Below are 14,079 nucleotides of genomic sequence, written 5' to 3' on the forward strand. Positions count from 1 at the left end.
GCACATGTCTGCCTAAAAAAAAAAAAAAAAAAAAAAAAAGAGGTATTTTTCACTGCTTATTAACTCAACCAAACAGAAATAGTTAAATATGAAAAACTGATTATCTCTACTTAATAAAGACACCTGATATTTCCTCTTACTGTCTTTCTGTAAGACAACAATTTTGGACATGTTAAAACAACATGTAGCAATATAGAAGTAGGTACACGATGTACCTGCAAATATTGAACCATACCTATTAACTAGAAAATAAGTTCTTGGGATAACATAAGTAAACCTAGATTTGGGATCATTTCCTGACTTTGTTAATTAAGAGTTCTAAAGGTAAAGATACTGAAGAGAGAGAGGTCATACACTTTAACTTATTCAAGCCAACATTTATTGAAGTTTCCTAAAATATGAAGGCTGAATTAAAACAAGTTTTTACTGGATGACTCAAGTAAACTGTACTATATGGTACTCTTTAAGCATCACCTATGAACAAAATGAACAAAACCATGAGCTGATGAATTATCAAAAATCTGAAGTTCAAAACCCCATCAGTTTGAGAGATATTTACAGTGGTATTGTTTTCGGCTTTTAAATTTTGTCAATTAAGGCGGTCTGCATTATTTGGTTCCTGCTCATTGTGATGACCCACTGAGTAATTACACCTGATGTAGTAACACCAACTACGGAATGCTTAGAGTTTGGTAAGTTTTTGTTCACAATATTGTGAGGGTTTTAATAGATAAAATGGTGGCTTTGCTTTCCTTTTTATTTAAGCAGCCCTTGTTTCATAGCTGACAGGATAGAAAATATTAAAACCCACCACACAATATTGTTGCTTGCTTTTCCAAATATGACTTACCTAAACCCTACATGCCGGCTCCAGGCTCCAGCAGAATTCCATGGTGAGTGCTGTCACCAGCATAACGCACACTGGGGCTTCACAAGGAGCAGGAGCCGGTGGGTCTGAATCTAAAAAAGAAAAGTGTCATTTAAGCCAAATGTGCTGAATGCTCCCCTTAGGCTGTCTATCTGGAGCATTCAGCACATAATTTGAAGATTTTGCATTCCTCATATCTGTCCAGGACAATATTCCCTGGACTTGACAACAGCCGAAAACATTAGGACATTGTAAACATCTCTGTTGCTCAGTGATTTAACTAAATTAAAAAGATCTTCCTATTTTGGAAACTTGTGAAACTGTAAAGTTTATTACGTAAAAAAAGGCGTATTTAACAGTTCCTTTAAAAGCATTGCTTGCATTAGTAGCAGAGACTTATAACAAAATTCACCGAAGTAGTCTAAGCAAGTCAATATTCAAACTGTTGAAAGCTGACTATCAACCAAGTCTTTCAGTGGGATCCCATTACATTTTCTGCCAATACTGTGGCTGCAACCTACCACAGTAAAAAAGCCCCTTAAAAAACATGCCCTCTGCTTGGCATGTTGGGTTTCATGAGACACCATGGAAATTAAATACCAACTTCAAAGTCTAATGTAATTTTTCTAATAACTATGAGTGCTAACAGACTTCCCCCTTTCCTAAAAAAAAAAAAAAGAAACGAAACTTGGGCAGCACTTCTTAGTTGAGACACACACTTTTGGTTCTGCCAAACATAGCAAAGAAACTCAACTCTTATCCTCTTCATTCAAAATGGAATTGCACATGGCTTCCAATTCACAGCAAACACTGCAGTCTCTCTTCAAATTACGTGGTAAGCACATAGTGCTGTACTTTCTCAGCTTTAAGAGAAGTGACTTGAAGTAGTCTTGACATAAAGAGAAATTACTATTTTGAGCATGTGGATTTATTTAATAAGTGATAATCTCTCACAGATTATGGAACTATATATGGATGAATATTGCCCAACACAACTAAAATCCGCATAGTAACTCAGTGCCAATTTAATATTTGTACATGTTTTTCAGGAAATCTAAAATCAAAGGAAACAAAACCCTATGAATAAACAACTGAGGTGGCTTGTATGATATTTATTTCACTTAGGATAATGAATTGTGTTCCTTATGCAATATTTTCGTATTTTATGAGGAAAGTACAAATGTTTTTAGACAAAATATTCAGATTTTGCACAAAGTGTAGCCCTGTTTTAGCAGTCTTCAAACAAAGGTACAACAGATGTTGAAACAAGGATTAATGTGTTATTCAGAGACCCCAGAATCCTAGTAGAGTAACTCTTGTGTACAAAGCTCTGATTAAGTCCTTCTAAGAGGTTGTATTCCTAATATGTCCTATATTTGCAGGATGGAGATAAGATTGTAGCTATGAAAACATTATTTACTTTGTGAATCATTGATCATAGGAGTGCAATTAAAAATCTCATGCTTTACATTAATAACAAAACAGAAACAATTTTTTCCCCCAGAATTTCTCTTTATCTTACCTCCCAAAACAGAATTTCCTTTTCTTGTTTCACTATATTCATTCAACTTATTGTTTATGTACTCAAGCTTTTGTCTGCTAGCCAGGACTGAGACAGGTTAAGCAGTAACATGTGTCCTTGCATACAATGAAAGCTATACCTCCATAATAAAGAATTAAAAACCAAATTCCATGTCTTCTACCATCTTCCTTCTCTGCTCTCTCTCAGGATCTTACAACTATTTCAAATCAATAGTTTCTACTTTTCTCAATGAGTTCAAAACCTCATTCATTCCACTTCTTGCATTCCAGTTTAAGACATTCCTTCTTCCATTTCCAGTTCTCAGTTTTCATTCAACTCCATTGACTAATAAGCTCCAGGAACTAGGCAATATGAAACAGTATCTACAAAACTTTTCACCAACTTGTCTGCTTCACTGCATCTAGGCTTATTATCATGGGTGTGTGCACATCTGTGAGAATATGAGATGTGCCATATTCTAAGTACAAATACTGTAATATAGCAATATTTTAGTCTGGAAAAAGCATGCTTGATATTCTGATGACAACATTCTTACCTCAAGCATGTTATAGATGATGTAGAGCTTTATGACAGACTGTCCCCTTATCAGATGATACATCATAGAGTAGTCAACATAGTGCATCATGAAGTAGCAGATGACCAATATAACTCCTTTGAGAATGTCACATACCTGAGCAGGTTGTAGCAAACGTCTATCACTGAAATACAAAGGGCAAAAAGTTCCACTAAATGTCATATACCCACAAAATACAGATGTTACCAAGTCAATAGGAATTTACAGAAGCTGTTAATCAAGGATATATTTTAGTATAGTTTATTACTGCCCCTTCCCCTGCCCCTCACTCCAACACATAAGGAACACCATGACCGTAATACACATTTATAGATCACACTCCTGAAGAGGATCACATTCTCTTATCTGCCACATCCATTTAGTTAAAATACTGTATTTGTTGGGTAAGAGCTCCCACTTGTTAAGAATCTTCCGCATGCATGCCCTTTGGTTTTTACTTTACCTTCCCTCTTCCAGCCAACTCTACTTATCATTTTGACTTCCTCACAGTTACAGAAATTGTATTTGCTATAACCAAAAGAAATGAAGCAGTCATCTTCAATTTTAGTATAATGAACCAGATGCCGAGGAACAGGTTCTAAATGCAATTCCATATCTTCTTTGAACTCTAAGTTCTGCAGCAGTAAATGCAAACAATTTGACATCAGAGCCTGAGGTTGATCTTGAACCAATGCAGAAGTTTTCTATCTATAGTCCCACAAGTAACCCAGAACACTAAATGAATCATTACACAATTTCATCCTATAAATTAAAACTACAGAAGAAAATAGCTTTACCTCAATTGCCACAATAGCAGTCATGAGCATAATGAGATTGCAAGGCAGTATTTACTTTTCTATTTACTTAGTTTAGTATTAACAGTCTTCAAATTAAATCAAAAGGTTATTTGAGAATTAAATATCAAAAAATAGAGAAATAATTTCTATTACACGTATTTATTTTTAATGTACACTGAAAAGCTTTTGCAGAAGTTAACGTTTCACAAAAGTTGGAACCAATTAGCAGAATGCAAGTTATGAATTTTTGTTTTCTGTATTCTTAAATCACTAGGTTATCCAGAGATTAGACAATGCTCCCACAAACTGGTAACGCATTTAGAAAAAAACTGAAGTCGATAAAAATTCATGCTGTTTTTAAAAAACATCCGAACAGTTACTTATAACCTCTGGGAGTCAAGACATTCTACAGACCCTGCAGACAAGTCAAAAATCCCAGCTACCTGACTCATTCTACTTAAATACAACAGCAGAGCTAGACTGTTATACTTCAGGCTTCTTTGTTGTCTTCCATTCAAAAGAAAAGAGCCCTGAAGACATCACTCATGCATTATAACACTCACGGAACCACACAGTGTCATTCTACAATGGGCAAATAGATCATGCTTATTCTAGGAGTATGAGTGAGAAAGCTTCCAGAACTCTCAGTTTTACAGTATTACACTTTGAACAGAGAGTAACTGCTCTTTTACTGCATAATCTGTATTAAAATTAATTCTATTCTGAATAATAGAATTCAACCTGGTCCAGCACACCAGAACTGCTTAGAGTGACTTTCTCACCCTAAGAGACATTTTCTTGCTCTCAGAAGTCATCCAGTAACAGTAACCATGCCACATTTTATACCAGACTAAGTCCTTGACAAAAAGCCTCAGTGAATTTTCTTCCCTTTTTCCCCCCCAAATTGACTTTTAACTGAAAACACCAGTTTAAAAACTTAAAGAAAACTGAAAGTGTCCATTTTCCAGCACATCCAGTATTTGCCTGCTGCTTAAAGAACCTATGACTATGCCCTTGCATGACGCACACACAAAAATGCACTCTCTCCAACCTGCAAAATTACATTTTGAAAGTTTATTGCCCTATTTAACTACATCTGACTTAAATGATTATACTTATTTAAATATATTAGCATATATTGAAACATTTATAGGATTTAAGCAAGCCTATGATTATGATTACCACTCATATGCTGAGTAACACAGCATGCTCCTTTTTCTCCAACCTACTTCAATTTTGGAAGCGTTCTCAGAGTCATTTCAGTACCAGCCCCCCAGCCAACACTCATACTCCACAATACAGATTGGGATAAATTAGTAAAGGTATTATTACTCCACAACAGTAATGCCAGGTCTTAGCATTTGAAAAAGAATCAGAACTTGTTACTCAGAAAATTAGCATCTTCATTCTTCCAGCCAACACCTACTTTATCATTAGAGAAGTAGTGAGTACCTGGTAGAGAAAACCTGACTAGCAAAAGAGACACCAACTTCAAAAGTCTATGTTTTAAAAGTTTGGCAAGGTACTGATTTTTACAATGGGATGGTCTCTTGTTGAAATGCACTAGTAAGCAGAACCTGTTTATGAAGTTTCTGAAGCAGTCCAGAAAGATTCTCACGGGGAAATGCTTTGATGTCCACAAATCAATACAGACTGAAAATTATCATGTTAAAGGTTTTCTGGCTTACAAATAACATCAAAGATGCTCAACCACCAGTACAGTCACAAGTCGCAGTTATTCTGTACTGTTAACCCTATCACTCTTCTGCTTGTGTTGATTTTTATCAGTATGACTACACTCCCTTGAGTAAAACCAACTCAGTAGAAGCAGATGTAAAAGCAGACAGCAACCATCACAGGGGAATACAAACTCTAAGAACAGATTACACACACTCAAGAGGACAACTGCTCTTCTAAAGGTAGTCTCAACTCTGAAAACTAACTGAGGAGAATAATGCCATATTAAGGTGCATCCAAACTTGCACACAGCATCCTATACACTGGAAAGATGAAGATATTTTGAGAACATGCTGTGTACAGAACAAACTGAATATCACTACGATTCAACTCAAAGGCTGCCCAAAAGGATCAGATCAACTACATTTGATTGCTGTGCCTTATAGGAATTAAGCTTTTGTACAATAGAGTACATTCAAATAATGTTTTTAGAGAATTTTACCTCGCAAAGTGACTTGGATTTAGTTTCTCAGTAGTCTGTGTATCTAGAAAAAACTGCAGTAAACACTCCATTTTTTTCCTGACATTTTAACTAAAAATACACTCTATTAATGTTCTATTCAAAGTTGTGCTTCTCATCCACATGAGAAACAGAACCAACAGTAATGCTGTGACAACTTCTTCAAAATACATCTTTAAAAGAAGTCGCAAAAATATCCTCACAGTTTCAATATACTCGGTTTGATGACAGAAGAGCTGTCAGCATCTCTAACCCCTAGTCAGTACAAGGGATTATTGCAAAGGCTGAGTACATAAAACTGCCTTCTAGAAAGTGAAGAGAGTAAGAAGATCCTGGCATTTAAAATATATTCCAGTGTTCTTTCATTGTTCACTAAGAAAGACCCCTTCATATTGGCTAGGCAAGTAATCTATGGTCTACAACTAACATGTTTCCGATTGAGAGAGATTAACCATGACTACTGCATAAATCCACAAAAGCACTTTTATTGCAGCAGAATCCTCTTCTGCTCTGGCTAATAACATTTACAAAAGGATTTTGAGGTGTGGCTCTGCATATAATATGGGATAGGAATAATTATTTCCTACAAAGACAAGGAAATCAAGTAAATGGATTATGTCTAATGATTTGTCACCTTTTGGCAAATACAGAGAACTGCCTGCAAAGCCTGCAGTTATGAAATGACGTAGTCAGTGTTCAGTGAGAACTGAACACTGCAGTTTTAGTATATGATCAGGCTCACATTGGTTCAATCTGTATTTGTCACAAATCATTCCTATCCTTCGCATTAAACTGTTCAATACATATAACACACACAGGCTGATGTGATTTTATGCCTGTCATAAAAAGTCTTAGCCCACCCATTACACTTTCTGCCTTCATTTTTCTCAATATGTGTTTCTACTCATTGTCTCCAGTAACTACACAGTTAGTGCCAACATTGGAAAGTACTTTCAGAACAATCTTGAGCACTAAGTAATCAGACCTTGTGATTAATATCACATACAAATGCATAATGCTGTATTCATCCGCATCATGAGTACTACAGAATCTCAAAAAACCAAAGAAAAAAGCCGGTATCGTCCAAGCTATGACAACTATACAAAGGTCAAGAAACAAACAAGAAATATGTAGTATGGCGCTGATAATACTTTCAATATCTTATTTGAGAGTAGTGAGCCAAGAGGTACGAACTAGACGATACTGAGCTACTGTACAACTCTAGAAACCACTGAACAGAGATTTAAGAAGTTGAAAAAGCTTAGCTCATTTCAAAAGACTGTATTTTTACAGCTGTGCATGAAGTGTGACAGAACACAGAGGGAAAGATTTCACACGAAAATTAGTTATGGGTGTTTTTTCTCATGAGTGAGAAAAGGAGAACAATAAATAAAGAGCCTAACAACTATCTTATATTTAATCATTCCGGTTACAAAACAGCAAGCAATACAATCTTTCTATAGAAATCAGTTGGTCTTTTCCTTCAAAGCTATCCCAGGCACACAGTGATGCTGCAGAAGTGAATTAAATATTAACACTTTCCTGGCTTTAGTGAACACTGCTCTTAAAAGATAGTATCATGAGAGCCTTTGTACAAGATGCAGTTCCTCTAATATCCTACTGGATTCCAGAAGTAATGTTATGTGAATTGTTTCACAATTTGGCTGATTACATAGCTAAATATAATTTAAATTACAACTTTCACATCTCATAAACCAGTAAATATGCGGATTCAGGGCATTTGGGCTGTCCTTCAAATGTGCCTTATTAAAATACACAATTTCTGTCTTTTCACCTAATTATTTTCTGCCATTATTCCATTATTACTTCTAAGATCTTTGCTATAAGTCATGCTCTCCAAGATGCTCTTTACAGAATTTTACAAGTGGTTTCATTATGCTAAGCCTCGAGTTCCCACATTTGGCTGTACAGACTAGACTACCAAGGAATCCAATTTATAATTAAACTTCATAAAACATCAAAGTACCTTAACAGTAAAGACTAAGGCTTATCCATTCTTTCTATTATCCACTACATAAAATCTTGTATTGCTTTACTATTACTACCGCTGAATACACTGAGCTGTTTAAACATGAGATGATCCTTCAATCTGCATGAATTCAGAGTGAAAATCCAAGTATTCCTCTACAGATAAACTCTCTCACACTGTAACACTCACTAGCAAATTAAGACAACACAGAAAAAACAGATGCAGGGACTTCAATATTCTACAGCATGTACTTAACAAGATGTTCAAACTCCTCAGCCTTTAGCTACCTTTACCATTAACATCTACTAACTGACAGAAAGTCTCCAATGAAACAAACCCTTCTGTCTCCAAATAATATGATTATACAAATGCACACTTAAGGGGATATACAAGCTTATTATTCATTTTAATGTAAGAAAGTGATGTGCAAGCCTTATTACTATACCCCCCTATTCCACCACATGCTTCCGTTTCAGCCCAGTCAATTAACAAAAGGAGAAGCATGCCAAGCTCAATGCTTATCACACTGTTTGAGGCAATTGAAAGTGAAACTACAGCAAAATTTATACAGTGCACTGACTGACATCAACCAAGAACTAGGAATTCAGAAAACCGGTCTGTTACAGAAAAAAAATTACTTTTTTCAACACAATTCGTAAGCCCAGAGTTTAATACTCATGCTTCAAACTTTCCAGTTTATGGTTTGTCCACCTTGAGACACATTTAGAAAGCGTGAATCCAAGTCTTTCCTCTGTTTAGAAAACCACCGGATCTGTGTATGTCCTCCCCCATTAGAAAGCTAAAAACAAGCAACTTCCCTTATAAAGAGTTAGGAAGAATTACTTTGCTATTCTATAAAATTAAAATACTATCAAATTAGAATAGTACCAAATATTCTGGCTACCCACAAATTTGTTCTATACATTTTAGGAACAACAACAACCACCTAAATTTTTTTCATGATTACTTGTGACATTTGTAAGAAAATCTACTCTTAAGCGTTACAAAATTAAGAGTCAAACTTATTTCAAGATATACATAAAGCAGCTACCCAATGAAGAAAAATTTGGTGTGAAAACCAGTGTTCATCATAAGCAATCTCCTTAGACAAGTGAAAGTTTAAGGAACTTAAAAGACCTGACTGTCTTTTTCAAGCTATGTCTATTTGATACCATACTCAAAAGGCCATGATCCACATTTCATATAGTAATAAGAGTTCTGTTTCCATCTACTGGTTGAAAAACATTAGGTTCAATCACTCATAAGGGCTATGACCATACAACGGTCACACTACCGATATATGTTTGTGACTGTTTCAACTGAACAGCATGCTGGATTTCACAGTATTTTTCCTTTAAGTTATTAAAGAAGCAAAACAGCTCAAGGCTTTCAGTGCATTGGCAGCTACCCCACCAATCCCTTTTTTGTTCCAACAGCTGTACAATTAAAGTTACTTAGCATTAAGAACAGCATTATTAAAAATAAATCACAGTTTACTGATATTTGGCTTTAATATGTTACAAATCGCAAGTAGCTAATGCACAAGTTTGCTTAAGTGACTGACTGCCGAAAAAACCAAGATCGAGTGTTAAGTGTTTTAATAAGCCTTGCCTATTGAATTTAAAGTGGTTAAACCATTTGGAACATAAAATGCACCCCAGGACAAACAGGAATTTGTTCTTACTGTATTAAAAAAAGCCTAAAAAAAAAAAATCTCACTACAGTCCTCTATGGTATGCTTTTCAGCAACTGTCACTGTGAAATGCACAATGTTTTCACTATATTGTATACAAAGTAATCTGTAGACAAGTATACTTGTCTGAGTACTTAATTACTTTAACATTCAATGTATAAGCACTCTGCATATATTATTTTAAACTTAACTCTGCACAGACTGTCATATGCTATCATACAACTTCTTTACTTTTGTCTTTCAGGCTTTTTGGTGCTCCTCAATTCTTCATTAGTCTGATTACATATGGTTTTCCAGTCACCTTGTAGAGTTGTTTGGTTTTTGATTGTTGTTAGGTTGGGTTTTTTTTAAAGCAACAGGAATTCAATACATTTTTCTTGTTTTACAGTTTACTGCATTTTTAATTGGTTTCTTTAATACAGTCTCACCCAAATAATTCAGATTACTCTAAACAGTTACTCCTTCAGTTAGCACAGACAAAATTTCCAATACCAATGTCACAGATACAGTAAAGATATGAATACACTATCATTGCAATAATGCTTTAGATGGATATTTTAATCTTAATAAAATAATGAACTTAACCACCTGCATACATATACATTTATAAACTCTTAAGAAAACAGTATTATTTCTATAAATGTTATTGTACTTCACACTATTAAAAAAACCTTTTCATTTATATAGGTTTATTGTTTGGCTAATAATGCACTGAAGAAGAGTTTTAGCACTGAGGTTACAAGCTTGAGCAAGTATTTTACAGCAAACCTTTTCTAACTGTATTATTTATTCAATATTAACTCTTTGAAATAGACATCCACTGAGGTTTACATTAATTAATAATATATTTCAGTTATTGAAATGGTGGGTTTAGTTAATGTTTTGTTTAGATATCTTTTCTTTCTCCATTTTTACATCACATATACTTGTATGGAAACTGAACTGTGGGATTTTGTTCTACATATAGATATTTAGTCTTGATCAAAGTCTTAATCCTTCAATGTATCCTTCATTAATGAACTGTGGTATTTTAAGTTTCTAATCTTATATGAAGCATTAACAAGAACGATCAGATTAACACATAAGGGGATATTTTCCTGTTAGCATACTAAGTAAAGATGTCAGGGAAAACAAAATCCAAGCAAGTTTGTCTGAAGGGCATACTTGCCCATATAGCTACACATTAAGAATTTTCAAAATGCGCAAAGTGATCTCTTAGAAATATTTTCCTACAGTTATGCTCAAGTTTGGAATTAAGTTTGGCTTCAGGAAGAAAAGCTATTTTGATCAAATCTAATATCCAGTTTGAGACTTTAAAGAGATACAGTTTACAGTATGCAGGACTTCACTGCTGTAAAATTGTGAGATATACAGACCAAGTGCTAATGAAAATATGTCCCAAATGAAGAATTCCAACATACGGAGAGCTGGATTTGCCAAGATTAGATGGCATTTCATTTCTCAAACAGTAAAAAGCCTCTACATGCACACAACACAGCACGAGACCATGCTAAGAATGAAACAAAACCAACCTTGCTGTTAGGCCCCGATGAGAGCTGTCTCGAAATAAATAAAAAAAATGAGGTTTCAAATAAGTGACAACTAGAATTAGCTTTCATTAAGCTTTTATTTTTTTAATAACAGAATCAACTATAACTGAAGTCAGTAAATGAACATATGCTAAAGTGCTGTATTTTACTATGCAGAGAATCAACTTCAAGTCTAATACTAAGGTACCCAGCAATGAACTTTCAGAACTCCTCAAAACTGCGTTAAGCATTACAAAAAAACCTGCCTGAAGTACACACAAAAATATAGCTATGAACCTGACTGAAGCGTTATTTAGAATAAATGTAAAAAGCTTAAGACACTATAAACTAAGTACAGCAGGGGCTGTAGTTTTTCCAAGACACCTATTTTAAATCGGGCTAAACTGGTCCACAGGCACTCTATGTAAAAAATGTTTCAAATCTAATAAGATCCCAACCTATTTCCACAGTGATGCCAAGTTACATATGAAAATACACCTACCATAAACAGCATTGAATCAATTTCATGTGTTGGTTATCAAAACTAAGTGTTGGTTTCTCCTTTGAAGTACGTTGGTTAATTTAGCTATACTATTCATTTGCAATCAGTCTTTTTACTGATTACATGTAGGTGTGTGAATTTGGCTGACAGCATAGAAGGAAAAAGAAAATCAGGATTTACTCACCAAGGAGGAATCCCTGTGACACCACATTCCATCCTATAAAGGAAGTGAAAGTGCTCTTCCCTTCGGTCTGATTTACAAGAAAGAAAGAAAGAGAAGGTTGTAATGTTGCTACACTATGCACTGTTATGGAAAGGAGAAAGGAGTACTTGATCTGAGAGTTAACTACAGAAAATACTGAATGCACCTGCCTTTTTTTTGTTTGGTAGAAAGCTACACATTCTGGTGGACAGGTGCACTACTTTCTCAATGAACTTAACCAGACAATAGGAAGTTTATGTATTTAACAACTACAGCCCTTATGAAAAAAAAAAAAATTAGGCTTGGGAATAAGAGTGCAACAGAGGTTCAAATTTACTTAACCTGATAATATGAACAAAGAAATAATGTCCATAATAAGAATGCCAGTATATTTGTTTGTTTTGGTTTGGTTTGTGGTTCTTTTCCTGAGATACTTTCTTTCTACAGTTTATTTCTTGAAGTAATGCTGTTCTATTTATTTCCTACCAAAAAGTATAAATCTACGATTTCACAGGAGGGCAATGGGAATTTTAAGAGGTACATATGATACTACTGAATTTAATGATGTTATTGCTGACAGGACCTAAATTCACTTATTTCAGGGAGAAGAGAACAGAGTAAAAGAAAAACACAGAGCACATATTTATAATCTATATCTATTTCCACATAGAAGAAATGTAAAGTTCTTGTCAATCAGTCTTCACATATAAGAAAATTCATAATCAACTTCTGTATTTTCTTGAGAAAACTAGAATTTGGAGAAAAAAAAAAGTCACACTTGCCATAACAAGTCCTTACTTGCTTTGTAGACAAGATGTAAAATGCCTTTAAGTGTAATTAAATTGGGAGTCCCATCAGTTTCACTAACATACAACTTTAGCTTTCAAATCATGGTGTTTTTCAAATAATACAGAAGAGCTTTTCCACGTTCCCACAAGAGCTTTTATTGGCGTGCAACATATTTTCAAGAAAAACAAAAAGTTAGCTCTATAAAAGTGTTTCAAAACAGAGATATTAATCTGCCCAGAATTTCAGGGTCTGAGGTATTAATAAAAAAAAGTGTCTGAATTGTAAAAAGAAACCACACGTTTCAACAACAGGCAGAGTTAGTTTTAGGAACCTATCATCAAGGACTGTAATTCTGAAGCGAACTCCACCAGGTCCACTTCTCTCCCTACCTTAGATTTGTTGTTCCAGCAAAGTACATGCTTTTATGTTGTCAAATAATATTTTAATAAAATGAGAGCAGTTTACAAGATCCGAAGAGAATAATTTAGAAGACTTCTTTCCACGACTTGGAAGAAAATACAGCAGAGCAGATTTTTTTTTTTTTGGTAATTTCGGAAGATGTAATTTAATTTTGTGAAGTGTTTGTTAATTTTTTTAAGAGCACCCTGCTATTTACAGAGCATAGCAGTAATGAAGTTGCACCTGCCAAAACCACCACAATCTGATGATTCAGCCTCTGCCAGTTTGACCACAGCAATTTAACCAGCAGTTTAGTTTACTTAATGACAGAATCTTGGATTCTTTTGACCGAAGTTTTCGAAGTTTTAGAGTCTAAAATAGCTATGTTAACACCAGTATAGCTCTGACAAATACACAGAACTAAATTGACTCAAAAGGAAAGATCAAGTGATGAGGAATGAAGACTTAGCAGTCAAGCTTACACTTATACTGTCTAGGCAGAAAAAGGAAACAAATATCTTTAAGATACATTACTCTCTGTTCCCTTTCAGAGCTCTGTAAAACGGAATATTAAAACATGTGGAAGAGGCTATAAAGCACTCCCCCTACATTTAAGCACTGCACACAATACCATAGACAGGAATTAGCCCATCTCACATAGAATGTTGTTTTATTGTTTTAAAGAAATAACAGGTAATATAATCTTTTTCTACACTGAAAAGAGCAGAAAGAGTTATGAGGAAATAAACGAACTGAAGAGTAAACTCGAAGGGAGACGGAACACTCACTGTTCAATCACTTCACTGAGATGTTGAGAAAAAAGTCAAGATGAAGGGAGGAGCACTTTTATTTACTACACAGAATGGAATATGATGTGGCAGGTTCAAATAACAACTAGTCATGTCTCTCAACACCTTCTTGACATTTGTGAGGAAGAGCAAGCTGAAAGATAAACAGCCACCTGCTTTGTAAGTATCTTTTGTAATTACAGATGTGTTTTACCTATTGAACTCTGTT

The 14,079-nt window shown here is 34.7% G+C and overlaps 1 protein-coding gene across 2 annotated transcripts in view; it reads right to left on the minus strand.

Moving 5' to 3' along the window:
* The window catches only part of TAPT1 (transmembrane anterior posterior transformation 1), a 49,247-nt gene that overhangs the window by 23,754 nt on the left and 11,414 nt on the right, over positions 1 to 14,079 (minus strand). The window contains exons 4-5 of one of the 2 annotated variants that reach the window (XM_050895396.1): positions 11,174 to 11,197; positions 2,947 to 3,109 (exon numbers count right to left, since the gene is read on the minus strand). In XM_050895396.1, coding sequence (XP_050751353.1) covers positions 2,947 to 3,109; positions 11,174 to 11,197 — 187 coding nt within the window. The remainder of the gene's footprint in view (positions 1 to 2,946; positions 3,110 to 11,173; positions 11,198 to 14,079) is intronic. The other variant, XM_050895397.1, reaches the window with a different exon arrangement.

This window comes from Gymnogyps californianus, chromosome 4 (genome assembly GCF_018139145.2).
Source record: "Gymnogyps californianus isolate 813 chromosome 4, ASM1813914v2, whole genome shotgun sequence".
Classification (NCBI taxonomy): Eukaryota; Metazoa; Chordata; class Aves; order Accipitriformes; family Cathartidae; genus Gymnogyps; species Gymnogyps californianus.